This window comes from Ursus americanus, chromosome 34 (assembly GCF_024610735.1).
Source record: "Ursus americanus isolate L20-20 chromosome 34, mUrsAme1.1.p, whole genome shotgun sequence".
Taxonomy (NCBI): Eukaryota; Metazoa; Chordata; class Mammalia; order Carnivora; family Ursidae; genus Ursus; species Ursus americanus.
In genome coordinates this window covers 25087448-25111090 of record NC_142160.1, presented here as the reverse complement: position 1 = coordinate 25111090, position 23643 = coordinate 25087448, and the positions used below count along the sequence as shown (strand labels likewise).

The window sequence follows — 23643 nt, the reverse complement described above, 5'->3', positions numbered from 1 at the left end:
GACCCTGGGATCATGACCTGAGCCGAAGGCAGACATTTAACGAATGAGCCACTCAGTCGACCCATTATTATCTTTCTTTATTATAGCCATCCTAGTGGGAGTGAAAGATATCTTATTGTGGTTTAAGTTTGCATTTTCCTGGTGGTTCATGATGTTGAGTATCTCTTCACATGTTTATCAGTCATGTGTATATCTTCTTTGCAGAAATCTCTATTCAAATCTGTTGCCCATTTTTAAATCAAGTTATTTGTCTCTGTGTTGTGGAGTTGTGTTCTTTGTACATTCTGGACACAAGTCACTTGTCAGATGCATGATTTACAAGCATTTTCTCCCGTTCTGTGAGTTGTCTTTTCAGTTTTGTCAGGGTATCTTTGGAAGCCCAGAAATTTTAATTGATGAAGTTCCAATTTATCTATTGTATTATTCTTTTGCTTGTACATTCGGTGTTGTATCCAAGAAACCACTGCCTAACCCAAGATCCTGAAAATTTACTCCCATGTTTTTACAGGAGTTTTATATTTTTTAAAAGATTTTATTTATTTATTTATTTGAGAGAGAGAGAGAGAGAGAGTGAGTGTGAGTAGAGGGAGGGACAGAGGGAGAAGGAGGCTCCTCGTTGAGCAGGGACCCCAATGTGGGACTGATCCCAGAACCCTGGGATTATGACCTGAGCCAAAGGCAGATGCTTAACTGACTGAGCCACCCAGGTTCCCCCTTATAAGAATTTTATAGTTTTACCCCTTACGTTCAGGTCCATGATCCATTTTTTTTTTTTTTTAAGATTTTATTTATTTATTCGACAGAGATAGAGACAGCCAGCGAGAGAGGGAACACAAGCAGGGGGAGTGGGAGAGGAAGAAGCAGGCTCATAGCGGAGGAGCCTGATGTGGGGCTCGATCCCATAACGCCGGGATCACGCCCTGAGCCGAAGGCAGACGCTTAACCGCTATGCCACCCAGGCGCCCCAGGTCCATGATCCATTTTATGTTAATTTCAATGCATGGATTGAGGTAGGGGTCCAACTTCATTCTGGGTGGCTCAGTAGATTAAGCATCTGACTCTTGATCTCAGGGTCATGAGATTGAGCCCCCACATGGGGCTCTGTGCTGGTCATAGAGCCTACTTTTACAAAAAAATAAATGAATAAGAGTTGAGATGGATGAAAATGAGGACTGTAAAAACTGCATTAGAATTGATGTTTAAGAAGTCAATATTGCCTTCAAGAATTCAATTTTGGGGGGTGTCTGATGGGCTCAGGCAGAAGAGCATGTGACTCTTGATCTCAGGGTCGTGAGTTTGAGCCCCATGTTGGGTGTAGAGATTACTAAAAAAAAAAAAAAAATTATTCCTGGTGATTGTCAGACAATGACTTGTCTGGCTCCAGCCAAGGGCATTAAGTGAAAAAGTCAGCGTTAGAGTGGATAAGAGCATCTTTGGCTAGTGATGTATTATAAGATTCTGATTCCTGACCCTTCGACAAGAGGGAGGTGTCCTCCATAGTAATTCTGCAAAGAGAATCACCAGGAATCTAACCTTCCTAGTGTCCCACTCCCTGTTGTCAATCTCATTGTAATGAAATGAGTACAAATTTGTCAGATACTGCTTTGAATATATGCCCATAGGGTTGCAGGATTGGCCACTGAAGTTGGAAATCCTTTATCTGCATCAGTAATTCTGATTAAAGTTCAGCATATGTGTATAGCAGGGGCTTAAAAGTCAAGCCCTCTTTAGGGGGTGGAGAAGGGAGAAAAATGTATTGTCCATTGGTCCTGGGAAAAGGCAGCCCTCTCATGGTGGGTGGCACCACTGGAAGACAGAGGTAATGGCTGCCCAGGGGACAAGGAGAGGTTTTAGATGAAGCAAGTTAGAGAAATATTTTCCTTTTCAAGAACTAACAAAAGGAAAGTACAGTAAAAAAAAAAAAAAAAAAGGAGAACACAATCAAGTCTTATTTTAACTGGTCAGTGGTAGACATATCTATGAAGCCACTGTGAAAACGTAGGAAAGGGGGTCGTCATGCTGCATTATATTGCTTTTTTTGGGTCATATATATTGATATAGTGTACTCACTAGTGACTGTAATATATTTGAATATAAGTGTATCCAAGTAATAGGTAGATGATAGATAGATAGATAGATAGATAGATAGATAGATAGATATCCCAGAATGAATATATATTAGTTTTTTTCCTTCTTCCCAAGCAAAATAGAAAAACCCGGAATGAATATAAATATATTCATATACAAATGCATTCATTCTGGGTTTTTCTGTTTTGCTTGGTAAAGAAGAAGAACCTAATTGATTTTCTTCATCCCGAACACCAAGAGTATCGTTGGTTGATCTCTGATACTCATCCCAATTATTGCGGTTACCAGTCTGGATACAGTGGTACCCAGGAAGATATTTTCCCTCATACATTCCCTTATCTCCAACAGAGGATTCACTGGAATAAATTAAACCGAGAATGTGAAGTATTGTGGGGTTTATCTGCTATTTATTGCTATGTAACAGTCCACTCAAACCTTAGTGTCTTGAAACACCTATAATTCATTATTTGCCATAATTGGGAGTTAGCTGGTTGGTTGTTGTCCTCCACTTGGGATCGTCTGGAGTTGCTCAGGCAGGTGATTCAAGATGTCCTCACGTACATGTCTAGTGGTTGGCACTGACTCTTAGCTCCCCATGGGGTTCCCAGAAGGGTTGCTGGCCCTCTTTGCGTGGTGGCTTGGGATTCCAAGAGTGTGAAGAGAAGCTGCAAAGCTTACTGCCTGGGCTCTGGCACTCCCACTCATGCTGCCGGTCAAAGACAAGCCTAAAGCCAGCCCAGGGTCACAGGTGGGAGCAGACAGGGGCACCTGCGTGGCTCAGTCAGTTGAGCACCCAACTCTTAATTTTGGCTCAGGTCATGGTCTCAGGGTGGTGGGATCAAGCCCCACCTCAGGCTCCACACTCAGTGCGGGGTCTGCTTGAGATTCTGTCTCCCTGTCCCTGTGCCCCTCCCCCCACTTGCTCTCTCACTCTCTAAATAAATAAAATCTTTTTTGAAAATGTGGGAGCCTCCTGAACTGCCACTTACTGATGAGACCAGTTGTAAAGATTCTGTGGACATCTCTGACTCCTCGCAAAGGGATTAAACACAATTCCATCTGTAAAATGCTTCCTGGCACATTTGGCTCAAAGCAAATTAGTTCAAAATGCTCATCGTTGTTATTGTTTTATTAGCCTTTTCCTCCTAAATTAAAAGCACTTTTCCTGGGTAAGGAATAAGGGAGTTTTTCTTTAGATGAACTGGAAGTTATCGAAATAGGTAAGACAAAAAAAAAATATGTAAGACAAAAATATGAAACAACCATATAGGATTCTTTGAATTAATATTAAATGCCTGAGCATATATGCCATATACGAATTTGAGGTGTTCCAGGGAAAATATTTGGTTGGCATATGAGTAATTTGATAGACCTACGGTCAGAAGAAAACAAAAGAAAACTTAAAATAGTATACAATTTTAGAAGTGTCCCGCTTACAAAGTTCTGGGGACGTGAAGAGTATTACCCATCCCCCACCCCCTGCCTGGGACTTTGCTGGATTGTTGATCTTTCACTTCTTCTCTTCTATTGCTTTCTCAGGAATTAGAGAATAAAGTCCCCTCATAATGTTTCTCGGTAGTGACCCCAATCCCGATGAAGACGGGACAGTGGCAGAGTCTCCCGGATGTTCGGTACGTGCTCACGCTTCTGTAATACTCTACGCGGGAAACTTGACCTTCAAAAATTGTGACAGTTTGCACTACCAAATCCCCGGTGGCGTAGTTGGGGGGCCCCAGGGAATATGAACATTCCACTTCCCTGACTCACGCTCTTTTGTCACAGTGAAATGCAACACTTCCACGGGCAGGTAAGTTCGAGAGCTAAGTTGTTTTCAAGGTAATGGCAGTCATTGGAAAAGGCCATTCACCCACCTTAGTCCACTTGGCATTTGTTGCTCTTGCCCAGAACGGCCTAGGATAGAAGGGAACTGCATTGGGCTAATGATCCCAATTTGGGCTCTCACCTTGACCTTTCTGGCCTTCCAATTGAATGGCCTAAGAAGATTCTTAGGAATAATGGAATTTGTAGGCAAGATGGTCTAGAAAATGAGATTTTCTTCCTTCAGGATAGGATTTTAGATAAGGAAGGTACCCTGAGGAAATCTTTATTTTCTTCTCTGCCAACAGCTCTTCCCCAAAACTCCGCAAATGTAACTATTTGCTTTGGTAAAATACCCTAGTGAATAAGGACTATTCTAGCTTCCTTTGCACTGCATTCCTGAACATTCTGAGCCCTTTGGACACCAGGATGCAGCCTTGATACCTGCATTATCTGGCTCTCTTTCTTTCTTAAAAGAAATGTAACCTTACTCAAAACAAAGGTTGCAAGCCTCCACAGCTCTCTTTCTCGCTCCATGGCAGTTCATCGTACTTAACATTGGAAAGATCTTACAGACTTTAGGGTCCAAGTCTAATGGGCCCATTTCATGGTTTAACTGATGTGTCTACGTAATACCCCTTTCTGGGGAGGGCTGTGAGATTCGACATTGCCACTACTAACTTGGGTTCGCTAGGCAGAGGTATCGTCCAAAGACAGATGCTTCTGTTTTCATTGTTACTTGGTATCCTTTCTGTTCCATGGTGCGCGGGTCTACCAGGCAATTAGATTTTCATCCAGTCTCATGACTTCCCACCTTTTTCCCCCACAGCTGCCAGAATTGTATGCTTTTGCTAAGGATTTTAATAAAGAGAGCAAGAAATCAAATCTCCTAAAAACTCACAGTATTTCACCTAGTGAAGCTCGGAAAATGCTTAGTCAAAACCTGAATGCCATGTCGCTCACCAGTGGAACTGATGGTGTGAGGGAAGAAGACCTCCAGCCTGTTTTCGCGTGCAAGCTGGTGAGAAAAGAAGAGGAGAAACCAGACTCTATGACCGAACTGCTGTACCGAAGCTTGTTGACCAGCTCTCTCTCTCCGGTGGAGAGACTCACCAGATCCCAGCAGAGGCTCCTTCAGTGTGGGATTCCTCCACCCGCACACACTTTTCCCTATGAGATTCTCATCGATCACTCCAAATCTTTGTCACCGTTCCCCGTCCCCGTAGACGAGAAGACTCACAGTGCCAACCTATTACACATGCTGGGCATTTCCAGAATCAGGCCAGAAAATTTCATCTTTGAAGACAAAATTGCTAAGTACTTCTTAGTTGATCCAGGTAATCTAAACAGATGAGGCTATGTGGGGGAAAATTCATGGAAATCTTACTGCCAAGTTTACCGAGGTTACAAGAGCCGAAATAGTCCAGCAGTGACCCATGGGAATCTTGCAGTCCTGGGGCTCATGGCTGATGTGCTTGCTGCCTACAGTGCCAACATGAGGTAGAGAACAGAGACTCGAATGTTCCAGGGTCCAATCTCAGGTCCAGTCTCGCAATGGAGTATTATGGATGTGGTACTTAAAGTAACCTTTATAAAATTAGTTAGACTTGGACACTAAGTCAGCTGTAACTACTATGAGCTTAGCCAAATATTTACTGAATAATGGCTTCTTTTTCTTTTTTTTTTTTTTTTAAGATTTTATTTATTTATTCGACAGAGATAGAGACAGCCAACGAGAGAGGGAACACAAGCAGGGGGAGTGGGAGAGGAAGAAGCAGGCTCACAGCGGAGGAGCCTGATGTGGGGCTCGATCCCACAACGCCAGGATCACGCCCTGAGCCGAAGGCAGACGCTTAACCGCTGTGCCACCCAGGCGCCCCTATTTTTCTTAAGTATCTTGGCTTTAGTGCAGTTGAGAGGGGTGTTTTTAGATATTTTTTCAGGAATTTTTACCCTTTCTTTATTGATACATTGCTACAAACAACAAGAGGAAACTCCTCCCTTCAGTTCTGACACTTTAAGAGGAAGCTGTTCCTTAAGAAACAAAGATTATTCAGAGAAAGTTAAAAATATATAATATATATGATGGTGAGTTTCAATGAGAAGGAGGTGTCTTGTAAGATCTTCATTTTCCTTAATTTGAGGGAGGTAATAATTTGTCTTTCTATGTAGCTGTAAAAAAATAGATTAAGTCAGTGAAGTAAAATATTTGAACCTTTCTGAAGTAGGTTCTTGACTCATATTTGAAGTAGGTTCTTGACTCAATATTTGCATAGCAAATATTTTGACAGCACCCTTTTTATACTAAAAGTAGTGGGAGAGACAGAGGGACAAATTCAAAGGCATGGATTGGTTACTCTGCTCACATTTGGTCTAAAATGCTGGACCAGTCTTTGCTGTAACTCCCCACACTGATATCTTAACAGAGTCTAATGCAGGTTTAAAATCCTGATAGAGGGGCGCCTGGGTGGCACAGCGGTTAAGCACCTGCCTTCGGCTTAGGGCGTGATCCCGGCGATCTGGGATCGAGCCCCACATCAGGCTCCTCCACTATGAGCCTGCTTCTTCCTCTCCCACTCCCCCTGCTTGTGTTCCCTCTCTTGCTGGCTGTCTCGATCTCTGTCAAATAAATAAATAAAATCTTTAAAAAAAATTTTTAAAAAAATAAAATCCTGATAGAGTTATACTTTGTGTGTTATGGAGCCCAGGCAGAAGTAGAAATCAAGGCAAATGTAGGAATGGTCTACATAATCCACAGAAGTGCATTAGGTAAATCTGGGACCAGAGAGGAAAAAGCATGGAAAGTATTAGGAATCAGTAAGTACTGCCAAAGAGCCTATTGAAAAAGTACTGAGGGCTTTGGATATCTGATAGGATGTTTATGGTTTTGCAACCCACAAGAGCTAAATTGTCCTTTCTTCCCAACGCATGGCTTGTCTCCTGGCTACCTAACTTCTAGAGGTCTCTCTTGTGGCCTTCCAGATTCTGTTGGAGTTTCTTCTCTGTCTTCATGACCTCATTTCCTCAAATCCTATAGGCAGAATTTCAAGTACACATCCTGTCTATTCAAGGAATATGTGTGAAGCCAGGTAGGCACCCATATGAAAAATATCCAGTAATTTCTTAGGTTTAATTGGTATTGCAACACTTCATCTTTTACGCTCCTCATTGCCCAGTATTACTATCATGTTGTCAGCCAGCCAGTCCCTAAAGCCTGACTTTCCATGGTTCATTGGCTTCTTAAAGGGATTGTGATAACTAGTGATGCCCCAAGTTGGTAGGTCCTGAAAGAGTAGCTAGTCTCTGCCCTTTATATCCAGGACTTTCACCAGCATCTTGGAAGAAATGACACTCGCAACCTATGTACTTCTGACTAGTCTTTGTCCTTGTTTTAAGCCCTCATTAAGATCCTTTTAGCCTCCCTCTTGATCTTGGTGCTCTGTAGATCTCTGCATTTGTCCATTATTGGTATCCAGGCACTGAATGGGAGCCCCTCCACCTGCTACGGCCCTGCAGTGTCCACTCCAGCCCCGTTAGCCAGGCCCACCCAGTTTCCCATTTGGAGACGACTTTAGACCACATGAACACCATAGGTGCCCCCTTCATTTATAAAGCTCTAGAAACAGCTTTCTACCAGAAGGGGGGACACTCAAGTTCATCAAAGGTTCATTCTGTCCATGAAGCATCTCTGAATAACTGAAGATTAAATAACGCCTTCATGTAATTCTTTGAAAATATGATTCTTTGCAGAAAAACAATTCATGGATCTGAGGGATCTGGAATGGAGGTACTACAAGGGGCTTGTGTCGTGGAAGCACAGTACTTCCGATTCATTCATAGACATAAATTACAACAGTGAGAAGAGATTTGTGGAGAGCCAGGAGATGCCTGGCGTCATTTACCCCCCTGTAGTTCGTAAGTCTTTAGTCATTTACCCTCAAGTTGATTATCCAAAAAAAAAAAAAAAATGCAGCTCCTTCTTAAATTAAATATGTAGTTTATTAAAATGTTTTGGATGTGGATTTTGTTTTTGAGAGCATTGAACTTATATGTGAAAAGTAAAGAAGCAGATGGAACATAGGAACTGAGTCTATACAATATTCATGTAAAGTCCAAAATTAAACCCTTAATATAGAGAACAAGCTTCAGCTTGATCTGCTCATATAAGACCAGGTTTGGACCTGTGAAGCCCATCTGGACGAGGGGTGAGGCAGGTCTAGATCACGTGAAAAGTAAGGGCACCTGTGAAGGAGAACTACTAAGCTCTTAAGAATAGCCCTTTAAAATGTTCTACACATGAAGAAGTGTATTATCATTAAAAAAAAAAAAGTTGGCAAATTCAACAAATCAAAGAACTAATCCCTGAGGATCTAGAGATCAATCCGAGAACTTAAAAATAATATGTTAACTGCTTAAAGACATGAGGAAGGAAGTGGCATTTATAAAACGAGAATAGGGAGATTTGAAAAAAAACCAAATCGGAAATCTTGAAAGTGAAACATATAGTTACTGAAAGTAAAAAGAATAATCATCATAACCCTCAGTAAATTATCTTAATGGTATACCGATGTATCTTAAGAGAGAGGATTAACGACTTGAAAAAGCGCCAAGAGAGAAGTTTCCAGATCATGGCACAGTAAGACAAAAGGAGTAAATTCTGGAAGAAGGATCGTGGAGGGTAGCATGAGACGTTTAGAAGTATATCCAGTGGAAGTTGCAGAAGAAAAGAGGGTGAACAGTGATATTTGAAAATGAAATGACTGATAGTTTTCAAGAAATGAAGTGAATGAAAACTTGAATGGAAAAACCTCACTGAATGATTGGCAAGAAAATAAAAATAACTCTCTCCCCAGAAGCACCGTAGCAGAACTGCACCACAGTAAGCGAGGAAGGAAAACACAGCCTACGAAAGAGAGAACAACGGATTGCACACACACAGGTGGCGGATTGACAGGGCAGCTTCCGTTAACAATACATGTCAGAAGGTGATGGTGTCACCTACTCAAAATGCTGAAGCGTGAAATTCACCACCCAGCCAGATGTTCCTCAAAGAGCAGGGTTAAAAGAAATACGTTTTAAAAAAATGTAAAAGCCGAAACTGTTTACCACCCACAATCTCTTACTGAACAAACCACGAGCAAAGTACGTACTCTAGCAAGAACCCAGGGGGAGTGCAAGAAATAATGGTGAGCAAATAAATGACACTAATATATGTGTGTGATTGTGTAGTTACTAAAATATATTTCTGGAATCAAGTTGCTGGTATTTTATTTAGAAAGTCGGCTTCCATCTGGGGCGCCTGGCTTAGTCGGAGGAGCGAGCAACCCTTGATTTCAGGGTTGTAAGTTCGTGCCCCACGCTGGAGGTAGAGATTATTTAAAACTAAAATCTTTTAAACACATTTTTTAAAAGAGGGGCGCCTGGGTGGCTCAGCCGGTTGAGCATCTGCCTTGGCTCGGGTCACGATCCCAGGGATCTGGGCTCACACACTGCCTCGGGCTCCCTGCTCATAGGGGAGTCTGCTTCCCCCTCTCTTCTCCTCCATGCTCTCTGTTGCTATCTTTATCTCTCTCTCTCTGATAAATAAATAAAAGATTAAAATAAAATTAAATTAAAATAAGATAAAAGAAAAAAAATTAAAAAAGAAAATTTGCTTCCATTTAAGTTATTATTCTGTAGTTTCCTTTTTTGGCATTATTTTTTAAAATCAGACTTTGCCCTCAGCATAGTGATATCTTCAGTGGTGAAACTGTCTAGAAATGGGCATGTGGGGGGTTTCTAGGGTGCTCATAATATTGTTTTTTTTCATCTGTGTGCCCAAGGGTGTTGAGCATACAAAAATTCCCCCAGCTCCCAGGGAGGAATGGCAGAGGGCGAGGGAGAAGCAGGCTCCCTCCTGAGCAGGGAGCCTGATGTGGGGCTCGATCCCAGGCCCCTGGGATCATGACCTGAGCCGAAGGCAGATGCTTAACCAGCTGAGCCACCCAGGTGCCCCTTTAATAAGCTTTTTTAGAAATTATAATATCACACAGATAATCACAAGTTGGATAAATTATAGCAAACTGAACATACCCATGGAACCAGCCCAGGTCGTGAACTGGAACACGGTCTACAAGCCTCTGTCCTAATCATGACAACATCCCTCCCCTCCGGAGGTGACCAGTAGTACCGTAGATTCATTTTGCCTATTTTTGCACTCTTTTATACAAATGTAAACACACATTCGAACATGTATACAACAGATTCTCTTGTATCTGGCTTCTTTCAGCGTTATGTTTGTAAAATGCATCTATGATTTGAATGTAGTTACCTGTCATTTTCATTGCTGTTCAGTATTCAGTTGTATGACTGTAGCCTGACTGATTTATCCAGTCTGCTGTTGATGAATATTTGGGTAATTTGCAGTTTAGGGTTATTACATATAAGGCTTTGCAATACCACCGGCCGGTTAGCAAGGTCTGGTTGCTAGGAAAGACTTACAGGACCCAAAGTCTGAATGCTTATAAGTCTCCAGTTTATTGCAGGAGAAGGATTTATTATGGCAAAGCATTAACATAAGGGTATGCATCACAGATGACAGCAAGGGGTCCAGAGGGACCAAACCCAGGCTCAAATTGTCCTCTGTCTCTAAGGACCATACTGGACACGCTCCTTTTCTCTATTCAGTAATCAGTGTGTGCATGGAACACTTTAGAATCAGGGAGCATGAATTGAAGGCCCAATTACTTTTTACATTTTGTTGGTCAAGGAGGCATTTTCCTGCTGCATAACCAGCAACTGATAGTCTCATGGAACCAGGTGAGAATCGTCAATATCACTCTTATCAGTAAACCACTTTGATAAGGTGGTACGAACCACCCCCAGACTTCTATGGTTACAAAGCCACACTATAAATCAGTAGGTTTCATGCTTTGGCCAGAGGTCGTTGTGACGTGGGACCTTTAGCAAAAGAGCTCGGGCTAATTCTAGGCCTGCTGGAATTAACCCGCACAGCACTGTTGCTATAAAGTCATGTCCTGTCTTTTGATACACGGGCACACATGTCTCTTGGGTGGAATTGCTAGATGACAGAGTCTGAAGATATTCAACTTTGGCTGGTAAGGCCAAACATTTTTCCAGAATTGGTGGGACCAATTTACAGTTCTACCAGCAGAGTATATGGAGCTCACTGCTTTCTAAGACTGTACTGTTGTCCCTTTAAGTTTTAGTCATTCTGGTAGGTGTACTGATATTTCATTGTATTTTTATTAGAATATCCCTGCTTACTTGTGAGGTGAACCCCTTTTCATGTGCTTACTGGTCAGTTTTTTGCTATCGTGTTCCCCTTTTTTTCCTAACTGATTTGGCAGAAATCTTCATTCTGTATGAATTCTTTCGTATATGTATTTCAGATACCTTCCCCAATTCCCTACTTTGCCTTCTAATTTTCTTAGTAGTGTCTTTTGACAAACAAATTCCTAATTCTAATGGAGTCTAGTTTATCAATCTCTTCCTCTGTGGCTAAAGGTTTGAGGATTCTGTTTAAGAATTCTTTAGTTATGGGGCGCCTGGGTGGCGCAGTCGTTAAGCGTCTGCCTTCGGCTCAGGGAGTGATCCCAGCATTGTGGGATCGAGCCCCACATCAGGCTCCTCCGCTGGGAGCCTGCTTCTTCCTCTCCCACTCCCCCTGCTTGTGTTCCCTCTCTCGCTGGCTGTCTCTCTCTGTCAAATAAATAAATAAAATCTTAAAAAAAAAAAAAAAGAATTCTTTAGTTATCCCAAGATTGTGATCTTGTGATCTCTCTACTTATGCTGTCAAATCTTTACTGTTTTATATTTCATATTTAGATCTACAATCCACCTGGACTGATTTTCATACATGGTAAGGAAAGAGGGCAAGATTCATTATTTCCCCATTTGGGTATCCAAAAAATTTGTGGGATGCAACTCAAAGATGTGCTTACAAGGAAAATTATAAACCTAAATGCATATGTTAGAAAAGAAGAAAAGCCAAGAATCAATTATTTAACGTTTATCTTAAGAATTTAGAAAGAGAAAATAGGTTCCAATTTCCAATGTGATATCATCTTTGAATTCTTTAAGATTGTTTAAAAGTGTGTTGTGTTTAAATAACTCGAACTTGCTAAGTATATGGATATTTTCCACTATCCTTTTGTTATTGATTTTGTTATTTTGTTATTGATTTCTAGCCTAATTCCACTGTGGTCAGAGAACATATTTTGTGTGATTCTGTGCTACGAAATATGCTTTAGGGGCCAGCATACAGTTAATTTTGGTAAATTTTTTGTGTGTACTTGAAAGGAATTTATATCCCTCAATAATTGGGCATAGATTTTTATTTGTATCAATTATGTCAAATTTGTTAGTCATGTCATTCCAATGTTCAGTAGATCAACTGATTTTTGTCAGTTACCGAGAGAAAGTGTGTACTAACGTCTGCCGCTGTGATTCAAAGGGGCTTTGCTTTTATTTTCAGTTCTATTAATTTTTCCTTCATCTATAAGACTGTTATTCAAAGCATGCAATTTAGAAATATATCTTCTGGATGAATAATACTTTTATGATTAAGAGGGAAGCATCCTCTTTCCCTCTTAATGATGCTTCTTATATATTTTTTAAAAGATTTCATTTATTTGAGAGACAGCGAGAGAGAGAGAGAGAGAGAGAGAGAGAGAGAGCGAACACAAGCAGGGGGGAGGAGCAGAGGAGAGGGAGAAGCAGACTCCCCGCTGAGCAGGGAGCCCGACTCAAGACTGGATCCCAAGACTCTGGGATCATGACCTGAACTGAAGACAGATGCTTAACCTACTGAGCCACCCAGGTGCCCTGATATACCAACTTTCTATTAATGTCTAGATGATGTATCTTTTCCCATCTTCTTCTATTTAACCTTTTTGTATTCTCATACCTATGTCTCTTATAAGCAGCCTACCACTGGAATTTTTTATCCTGGCTGACAATCTTTGGCTTTTCATTGAAGTATTTATTCCATTCACATTTAATTTAATCATTTAGTGTATCAATATCTAACATCTTACTATTTGCTCTCTGTTTTTCTTACCTGGATTGTATTACTCTTTCTTGACTTTCTTGTCTACTTTTGGGTTGATTGAATACTTTTATTATTCCCCCCGTTTGCTTTTTTTTTTTTTTTAAAGATTTTATTTATTTATGTGACAGAGAGACAGCCAGCGAGAGAGGGAACACAGCAGGGGGAGTGGGAGAGGAAGAAGCAGGCTCATAGCGGAAGAGCCTGATGTGGGGCTCGATCCCAGAACGCCGGGATCACGCCCTGAGCTGAAGGCAGACTCTTAACGACTGCGCTACCCAGGCGCCCCCCCATTTGCTTTTTAATTATACATTATCTTCCTACACTTGTAGTGGATACCCTAAATATTACAGCAAACATCCTCAACTTCTTAAAAACCAATGTGTGTTAGTTGTTTCACCCCATTTCAAGCATGCTTATCCCCATTCCAATGTATATACTATTGTTTTCATGTATTTTAATTCTGTATAGAGAGACCCACCCCCTAACATTTTTATTACTCAGAGAATGAGTACAAATGGAGGCCCATACACAGTATATCTAAATAGTTTAAAGTATAAATCGAGCTACCAAATTATTAAATAAAATATATGCTATTTTCTACATTTACCAACAATCCTTCATGACAATTTGGAAGGCCAAATTCAAATTTGTAATTCTAAAGTCACATTTAGAGCTCTTCCATGCCGGAATATTATGACCTGGGAGAGCTAGCCACCGGTTCTTGCTCCAGTCATCCTTCCACTCATCCCACCCAATTTTTTAAGATAGGCAAAGGATTTGAGCAGACTCTTTGCCAAAGATAAAAAAAGAAAATACATCAGATGTTATGAGAATTTGCTAAAATTTGGTTACTACTGCAGGCCTTGTGGTCAACCTGGATTGAAATCCAATTAAAGTGGCCTTTAAGCAAGCCACTTAAGTTCTCTGTATCCCAGTATCTTCACATGTGAAATAATTAAAGGCTGTTCTGAGGCTTGAATGATTAAATATATATCAAATGCTTAGAATCTGACTCATGGTAAACATATAAGAAATGTGAGCTTTGCCTTAGTGTGTACCTTTGCTCTGTTACTATTACTAGTATTAACAATAGTTCTAGTAGTAGTTGTTGTACTGAGAAATTTCCTCTTCGTTTTGGCTTCTATAATATTTGAGACCAAATTTCAGGATGATCTATAGCCATTGTGCAGGATTAATTTTCCTTCTTTTGGGGTTACCGTTATTGCTGGATTTATTTTCACCAATATTTTTCCTAGTTCCCTAGACTATTGGTTTTTTTCCTAGTCCGTGTCATATGAGTTAGGATTGTGTTTGGTTACAAGTAAGAGAATGCCCGGATGCCAACACCTAAAAGACACAAAGTCGTGTTCATTGCATCCAACAAGATGTGCAGAAGTCTGCAGAACTGGGCGGTGCTGTAGGTCCATGACATCATCATCAGTCTCTCAGACTCCTGCCTGTCTCTTATCTCAATTCTTACTTGTGGTTTTCAATCAAATGGTTTCAAGATGGCTGCTACACCCATGGGCATTGCAGGAAGACTGGGGAAGAATGAAAAGCCGTCTTTGACAAGCTTCCGCTTTTATTCTGGAAGGGAAGCTCTTCCCATCAGAATTCTAGATACACACTATTAACAGACTCATGTAATGTGACCATCCCTAGATGCAAGGGACTCTGGGGAATTAAGGGATTTTCATTGGCTACAAAGAAACCCCAAACAAAACTGTAGTTAGGGAAGAAACAGGGATGGATGGTAACAGGGTAGGTACCTGGCAGTGTCAACAATGAGGGGTATAAGTGAACGTCCATAAAACCCTCATCTTCTGATGCCTTTATACTCAGTGAGCTTATGTTATGCTTAGTGCCCCTCAGACCCTGTCATCCAGCCACACTCCCTTCTTTTGGTTCTTTCAACTGCGAAGTTTGTTTCTGCTCTGGGACATTGGCATTGAGCTCTCTCCTGCCTGGAGTGTGTCCCCTTGGATCTCACATGACTGCTTTCCCCTTATCTGTCATATCCCAGATTCTAACGCTTTGCCTCAGAGAACATTCCCTGGCCAGCTAGTCTAAACAGGCCACCCCATCCATCTCTCACACATGACCTTATTTTAATTATTTGCTTAGTATTTATATGATTGTATAATCCTACAACTATATCATTCTGAAAATTATATATGATTTTTTTTACTACATCATTATTAAAATTGTATATGATTTTTTTTTCCTTGTCCACTAATAGTGGTCCACCTTTCCTACTAGGAATCCTGTCCTTCTGCTTGTTGTTGTATTTCCAGTGCCTAAAACATTTCTTAACATTTAATAAACACTCATAGTTATTTAAGGAGTGCATGAATAAATGAATAAAATAATCCCCGATATCTACCGAATGAATGAGAAACATCCCTATGGAACTTTCTCTCTTCCCTTCACGACGCAACACATTTTCTCTCCCCATAATCATTTCCCCAGAAATTTGTCAGAGAAGATAACATTTCTGCAGCTTTTGAAGTGCCCCCAGACAGTCCAAATGTGGCTACTAACCCCAGAGTGGCAGATACCATGACATGTGCCAAATTATTTTCCAAAGTAAAAATTTTATTTTTTTAATTAATTTTTATTTATTTATTTTTGGGATTTGGCCAAGTCAATGTAATTCAGTATTTATTTTCTTTCTTTCTTTTTTTTATTATAATAATTTTTTTTTCCAAAGTAAAAATTTTAGAATCGATCCCTGAGTAATCTGTAGGTTGCACTATTGAAAATGAAGCCCATGAAAATCCTATTCAGGCAGGGAATAGATGAGTTTTCTTGGCTCTGGATCTTAAAGATAAAATCATCTCTCTCCCCAGGCTCTCAGTTATATTGTCATTGCTGCCACTTGAACTTCTCCCACTTGTAATAAATTGCCTCCAAATTTAATGCATCATGAAATTGAGAGCCTGTTGTGCCAATTTGGTTTCTAATTTCCCTGTAATTTGTATCTGTTTCTAGAATGGTAATAAAATCAACCTAAATCATATTTTAAAAAATAAAATTAGGGCCTGCAGAAAAACACACGATGTTTCGTTAAAAGAGTAGGTAACGTAATCAGGATTCTGAAATCATCAAAATATAATCATCTGCAAAATTACTGTGGGAAAATTAATGCTTGAATGATACAATCATATGATGAAAATAAGCACAATAATTCTGAATTAATGTAGCTCTCTATTAAGAAATGATCATTAAGGGGGAAATGGGCCAATTAAAAATGAACTGCTGGGGTCTCTTACCAGGTCCAGAAACAAAACCAATAATCGAATTACTGTCAGGTCTGAAAATAGAAATAGACATTGTGATCTTGAGAAAGGGAATTATTTTTCAAGTCATTAGAGGCATAGGGTGATAATAAACCAGATCTTTTGGTGACACTAATCAAAGCATTTGGGATACACATGAATAGAAGGAAGAAAGGAAAACAACCAATCACTCTGAGCTAAGCCTTGGGCTTTTGAAACCCTGAACCGCCCTGTACTTTGGGGTTTAGATTTAGGATATAATGTTTATTAGATTCCCTCTTCCCAACCCAAATAATACCTAGGCACTTACCTACTGATTGATTGGTTTATAGATTTTATTTTTAAGTAATCTCTCCACCCAGCATGGGGCTTGAACTCACAACCTAAGGTCCAAGAGTCACAGACTCCACCGACCGAGCCAGTCAGGTGCCCCCTACCTAGGCACTTATTTAGTCCCAGCTGACAACATGCCTTTTTTTTCCTTTTTTTTTAAGCAGGCTCCACGCCCAGCATGGAGCCCAACACAGGGCTTGAACTTAGGACCCCGAAATCATGACCCAAGCAGAAATCAAGAGTCGGACGCTTAACGGACTGAGCCACCCAGGTACCCCAGCGTGCCCTTTTTTGATGTACTTTTGTGGTCTCTGAGCTGTAGAGAGGATGATGATGATTTGTTCGGAGTTTTACCATTTATAAAGCATAATCTCAATTTCTTATCTCACTTAAGATATGGTATTGAGACAGCTTTGTTATTTATTCAAACAAATACACCAAGAGATGAACACGGTATTTTCTTCACTTCTATTTTCCACGCACTGTAGCTAAGAGAGCACCACCATCACCACCAAATGACTCTCCCCAGAGCAAAAAAAAAAAAGAATGAAAAGTAAAAGGAAAAAGTCTACGCTAGGTTCAATTTTTTACTTCAATGAGCGGAGAAGCATCTGACGATTTCACATGACAAAGAAAGGAAGAAGTTTAAGTCTACAATACCAAATATTCCATGAAAGGAAAAACGTCTATTTTCATAAAAAAAGAAAAATTCTATGGTCTGAAGCCCTGGAAGTAAAAGTGTACCTTAACACAGCTTTCTGGAGGGCAAGTCAGTGTAAGTGTGGAAGCCTCTATGCACGTGCTCCGAAGATCTCTCTCCGACAGTATGAAATGCACACGTAAGTGCAGGAAATTGGTGAAATACACACATTACGTGGAGAAATACACAGCAGTAGAAAAGAATGTGTTGGGGGCGCCTGGGTGGCTCAGTCGATTAAGCATCTGCCTTCAGCTCAGGTCATGATCCTGGGGTCCTGGGATCGAGTCCCACAGTGGGCTCCCTGCCGGAGCCTACTTCTCCCTCTGCCTCTGCTGCTCCCCTTGCTTATACTCTCTCTCTTGCTCTCTCTCTCACAGATAAATTAATGAACTCTTAAAAAAAAAAAAAGAATATGAAAGATCTCCGTGTGCTGATACGTTATGATTTCTCAGAGATACCGTGAATTGAAAAAAGCAAAGTGCAAAAGAGCACATGTGGTAAGCTACCTTCTGTTTAAGGAGGAAAAAAGAAAACACAACACGGATGTGCTTATCTTGAAAAAGGAAACATAGGGGGTTAACCAGGAAACTATGAAGTGGATTGATTGCCTTCACAGGGTGAGGAGGTGAGGATTCGAGGGATAGGGAAGAGAATGACCTTACTGTAGGAAAAGGCATCTAGTTTTTTTTTTTTTTTTAAGATTTTATTTCTTTATTTGACAGCCAGCGAGAGAGGGAACACAAGCAGGGGGAGTGGGAGAAGAAGAAGCAGGCTCCCAGCAGAGGAGCCGGATGTGGGGCTCGATCCCAGAACGCCAGGATCACGCCCTGAGCTGAAGGCAGACGCTTAACGACTGAGCCACCCAGGCGCCCCAAAAGGCATCTAGTTCTGAGTTTGGGAAACATTATGTGAGTAACCGTGTGAGCACAAAGAACAGAAGGCTCTGAGTCATTGTCTTACCCCCAGCGAGCGCAGCATCTGACTGTAATGTTTGATGGATGAATAGAATTTGGACTTAGACCTCCTGACATCCAACTTGCTGTCCTGACTCTTCAGAACTGGAAAGGACCTTACAGAGGATGGTCCAACCTTCCTCTCGTAACAGATGAGAAACCAAAACCCAGCAGGGTGAACAAAGTCAAGTGTCAGAACTGCCACTTCTGCAACCGAGGTCGGCACATTATTTTTTTCCTGAAAGCACGTTGCCTCTAACTTGAGTTGAACAAAATGTGCTTCATTGTACCTGGATACATTTTTACTTATTACATTTTTCAATCTCTTATTGAACAATAACTGATTGAACATTATTGTTCTTTCCTTCTTTTTTACTTTCCCTCCTTTCTTTTTCGCTTTCATCCTCACGTTCACTTTGACCTTGAAAGGATTTTCGACTGAACACTCCTATAAGAGAGGCATTCTAATGGATGCCGGGATGCCATGTGCATCAGGGCACCTGGGTGGCTCAGTCGGTTAGGCATCTGACTCTTGATCTCAGCTCAGGTCTTGAGCTCAGGGTGGTGAGTTTAAGCCCCGCATCGGGCTCCATGCTGGGGGTGGCGCCTACTTAAAAAAAAAAAAAGTGCACATGGGACGGGTTCCCTGCCCTCAGCGGGGGACGGCTGGACACAAACAGTCACAGCCCAGTATAAATGTCATCACTGAAGTCCTCTTGATTTGGATGGATCATGAAAAGCTTTCCAGAGGCAGAGATGGTTAAGCGTCATCACAAAAAAGTAAATGGGAGCTTTCCAAGTTATTTGGGGCCCCAGGAAGGAGGGTGTCCCCAGAAGAGGCACAGCACGTATGACAGAACAGAGGCAGTCACTTCAGTCCTTGCACTGATGTTTGCTATGCTCTTTAGACTTAGAATATATATCTCCTTCTAACGTAATCAGTTCATCAGTTTTAATACCACATCTCACATTCTGCTTATGCCTTTTATTGATGCCCGTTCAAAACAGAGTCATTGATTTGGCTCCTCCTAGGTTGAATCCCGTGCATTCCACAAACTGGCTACAAGGTTTTAAATACTCAGCGCATGGCCGGGGAACCCGCGCTGCCTCTCACTCCGCAAAGCTACATCGATGAGCACACGCTGGGCCCCAGGCTCGGTGCTGCTGCAGAATCACAGATGACAACACAGGGGATGCGGGGGGGCTGGCCTGGGGAAGACGGAGATCGCATCACTCATCCACTAGGAAAAGCCCCGAAGTAGACTAATTTCAGCCGTTGCTGTCTTGGTGTAACTACTCCCAAATCCTTGAGGGGAGGAGCCAGGTGTGACAGTGCCTGGAAGTCACTCTTGACTCTCCTCCTCACACCTCCCCCGTATCTATCACCCGGTCCTGTCCATTTTACCCCATACGTGTTTTTCAAATCCATCCATTTCTCTCCATCTTTATCAGCACCTCCATATTGTGAGCGACCATTATCTCTCCTGTGGATTACGGAACTGGTCTCCTTGCATCATTGCTAATCCCTCTGTAATCCTCTCTAATCTATTGTCCACATGTCAGCCAGAGTAATGTTCGCAAAATGCAAGCTGAATCGTGTTCAACTCTCACATTTGCCTGAAATCGCTCTGTGTCTTCCAGCTGTTCTTGGTACCGAGACGTGGTCTGTCTCTTCCCATCCCCAGCGGGAGCAGAGCCGATGAGTCAAGCCTTTAGGACTCTGTGTCTCTGTTCTCAGCGAGGTGGGGAAGGACAACCCATGTCATTTGATGCCTCAAATTCTTAGTCTGCCCCAAATTAATTCCTCACATATCATTCATTCGCTTAGCATCTACAGATCTTTCCATATTGGCAAATAGAGAGCTATTTCTTTTTTCTTAATGACCACATGATATTTCATTGGGTTGATGCTCCCTAATTTATTTAACCAGTCCCAGTCCCACTAACGATGTGTCCAAGGCTATAGGTAAACACTCTCGTACATGTATCTCCAGGTACTGTTCTCTTTTAAAATTATTTTTAGCTCTTCCTACAATATTCTTCCTCTTCTTCGATCTTCCATATAAACTGCAAATCAGTTTTTGAAGCTCCCTAAAAAATTTTCTTGGAATTTTGCTCAGAACTGCAAAAGAAATATATAGGTTGTATGTAAAGAATGAACAATGAAGATATGGAATATGATTCTTCACAGTCTGGCAAACGTGATTCTATGTGACTAATAATTTTGCACAAGAAGCCAAAAAAGAAATACCAAATTAGGAGCATAATTCAAAAAAGATAAGAAAAGGGGCACCTGGGTGGCTCAGTCGGTTGAGCATCAGACTCTTGGTTTCAGCTCAGGTCGTGATCTCAGGGTCGTGAGACAGAGCCCCACTTTGGGCTCCTCACTCATCGCAGAGTCAGCTTGAGATTCTCTCTCTCTCTCTCTTTCCCTCTCCCTTTGCCCCTCCCCCTGTGCTCACTTGCTCTCTTTCTAAACATAAATAAATAAAATCTTTAAGAAAGAAAGAAAAGAGGGGCGCCTGGGTGGCGCAGTTGTTAAGTGTCTGCCTTCGGCTCAGGGCGTGATCCCAGCGTTATGGGATCGAGCCCCACATCAGGCTCCTCCACTATGAGCCTGCTTCTTCCTCTCCCACTCCCCCTGCTTGTGTTCCCTCTCTCGCTGGCTGTCTCTGTCAAATAAATAAAATCTTTAAAAAAAAAAAAAAAAGAAAAGAAAATGTAGTTTTATTGAATTGGGAGCCCATTCAATTAGTTAGTTATTAGAAAGCTATCTCCTGAGCAGCTCCTGTGGGACGGGCACTGGCCCATAAGCAGGGATGTAGACAATGTCTCTCTATTCTGGTGTGTGGACACAGCAATAAACATATAAACATGCACATAGACCCATATGCAAAGATTCCAGGTGGTGAGGGTCACTCTTTAAGGGCATGAAGAGCAAGAGATGGGAACTAGGCACTGCTTTTGGTTGGGTGACCAGGGAGGCCTTACCCTGGGAAGACACATTCAAACTGAGCCCTGAATGACGAGGATCCAGTTCTGCAAAGACTCAAGGGGAGAGCATTTCGGGCAGAGCAAACAGCCTGTGCGAAAGGCCCAGGGCAGGCATGATGTGGGCAGACCAGAGGAGCCAAGAGACTGCGTGCAGTTGCCGACGTGAAGCACGGTGCAAGGGAGACAAGCAGGCCAAGTGAAGTTAGAAAGCAGAGAAAGACAAATACTGCACGATCTCACTTATATGTAGAATTGAGACACGAACAAAAAACAACAACAAAAACCAAGCTCGGATACAAAGAACAGCTTGGTGGTTGCCAGAGGTGGGGGTAGGGGGTAGGGGAAATGGGTGCAGGGAGTCGAAAGGTACAAACTTCCAGGTATACAATAAGTAAGTTTGGGGATGGAATGTACAGCACGGTGACTATGGTTAATAATGCTGTCTTCCAGGGGTCCCTGGTTGGCTCAGTCGATAGAGTGCGGAATTCTCGACCTCAGGGTCACGAGATCAGTAGGCCCCACGGAGCCTACTTAGAATGAAGCCTGAGAGACTATGGACTCTGAGAAACAAACTGAGGGCTTCAGAGGGGAGGGGGGTGGGGGAATGGGATAGGCCGGTGATGGGTAGTAAGGAGGGCACGTATTGCATGGTGCACTGGGTGTTATAGGCAACTAATGAATCATCGAACTTTACATTAAAAACCAGGGATGTACTGTATGGTGACTAACATAATATAATAAATATTATAATAAAAAAATTTAAAAAAATAAAAAATAAAAAATAAATTTAAAAAAATCATAAATATTTGTTATTATAAACCCTAGAGTTTGGGGGTGGGTTGTTACGCAACATTATTGCCTCTGTGAACCCTTCTAGGCCTCCCCCCCATCCACACGCATTAACACTCCCTCCTCTGAGCCACTGTCTCACCTCCCACACACAGACAAGGACACACAGCCGCTAGATGGGGCAACGGCACGTGTATCCGTCTGCTCCGCTAGCTAATCACTTCTTACGAGCACAGTGAAAACTGTGGCTTAATAAACATTTTTTTTTCTTTTATGAGATTTTTTATTCTTTTATATAGAGACAGAGTGCGCCCATGTGAGTGGGGGGAGGGGCAGAGGGAGAGGGCGAGAGAATCTCAAGCCGACTAAGCTTTTCTTGAGCTAAAATGAATCCAAAAATGCTCCTTGAATGTTGCATTACATTGCAGCATTCTCTTCTGAACTCTCTGCCCTCTCTCTTTCTGCCCAAAATCAGGGCATAAAATTTCCGTTTGGAACAGTTCCCCCCCCCCCCCCCCCGGGTTCTGTACCAGCAAGAGGACATGACTCTTGTCACTGGAGACAGCACTGACTCGAGTCTGCATAACAGATCTTACTAAATAGCCTTTCTCTTCCATTAGGTTTACCCTTGCACAATTTACCACTCCTAGAAGCCAAAATCTTTTTCTTTGTCTTGTCACTTCGGCAAAATTTATTGTCCTTTGTTCAAATGGTTTAAAAGCCCCCAGGCCTCGCCACGTGTGAGGGTTTTCATTTCTTTTCTGTGAGGCTCCCCACGTGCATATGAAATAAATCTTTTCTCCTATTAGTGTAGCTTTGTCAGTTTAATTTGCAGGGCCCAGTCATTAAATCTAAGAGGGTAGGAGAAAAGAGATCTTTTTCTTTCCCTACAGAATCCAATACACCTTTAAGGAAAATCTTCCAAAACTCACTGCTGAATCCAGTACCACAACTGATACAATCTGGTGACGATCATTAATTTCACACTATTGTTTTGTAATTTCTCTAACCAGTAATTCACAAGCACCTGAAATACCTAAATCAGAGAAGGAGTCATAAAGTGTTGGGGCGCCTGGGTGGCTCAGTTGGTTAAGTGTCTGCCTTCAGCTGGGGTCATGATCCCAGGGTCCTGGGATCGAGTCCCCTATTGGGCTCCCTGCTCAGCCGGGATGGGGGGGCTACTTTTTCCTCTCCCTCTGCCTGCTGCTCCCCCTGTTTATGGTCTGTCTGTCTCTCTGTCAAATAGATAAATAAAACCTTAAAAAGAAAAAAACTTTTAAAAAAGGAGTCATAATATGTGCGGTAAAGCAAAACTCACAAGTTACTAGCAGCGGGCAAAGTCCAACTGAATAATAACCGAAAGCAAAAAAATGTAAGTTCATTGAGGCTTTGTCTAAAGTGCTTCGCTATTTAGAGGAAGAAAAGACCTATATTTGGGGGGGGAGGGGAGTCCACATAAAATAAAGGCTTAAATTCTTTTTTTTCCCAGGCGTGAGCATCTGAGGAGTAGAGAGCGAGCAGTAGGGCCAGAGGAGGGAAGACTTCCGTCTCCTCCCACATGCACGCAAATGCTATTTTTATTCAAACCAGTGGTAGATGTAAAGCATCTGTTCTCAAACTTTAGCATCAGGATCACCT

The 23643-nt window shown here is 41.8% G+C and overlaps 1 protein-coding gene across 1 annotated transcript in view; it reads left to right on the top strand.

Annotated features, from left to right (window-relative positions):
* C34H9orf153 (chromosome 34 C9orf153 homolog) overlaps window positions 1-9118 on the top strand; it is a 32598-nt gene extending 23480 nt beyond the window's left edge. The window contains exons 2-4 of the mRNA XM_045780937.2: window positions 3628-3719; window positions 4736-5243; window positions 7657-9118. Of these exons, the coding sequence (XP_045636893.2) occupies window positions 3654-3719; window positions 4736-5243; window positions 7657-7895 (813 nt within the window). The 5' untranslated portion in view covers window positions 3628-3653 and the 3' untranslated portion in view covers window positions 7896-9118. The remainder of the gene's footprint in view (window positions 1-3627; window positions 3720-4735; window positions 5244-7656) is intronic.
* Window positions 9119-23643: the final 14525 nt, after the last annotated feature.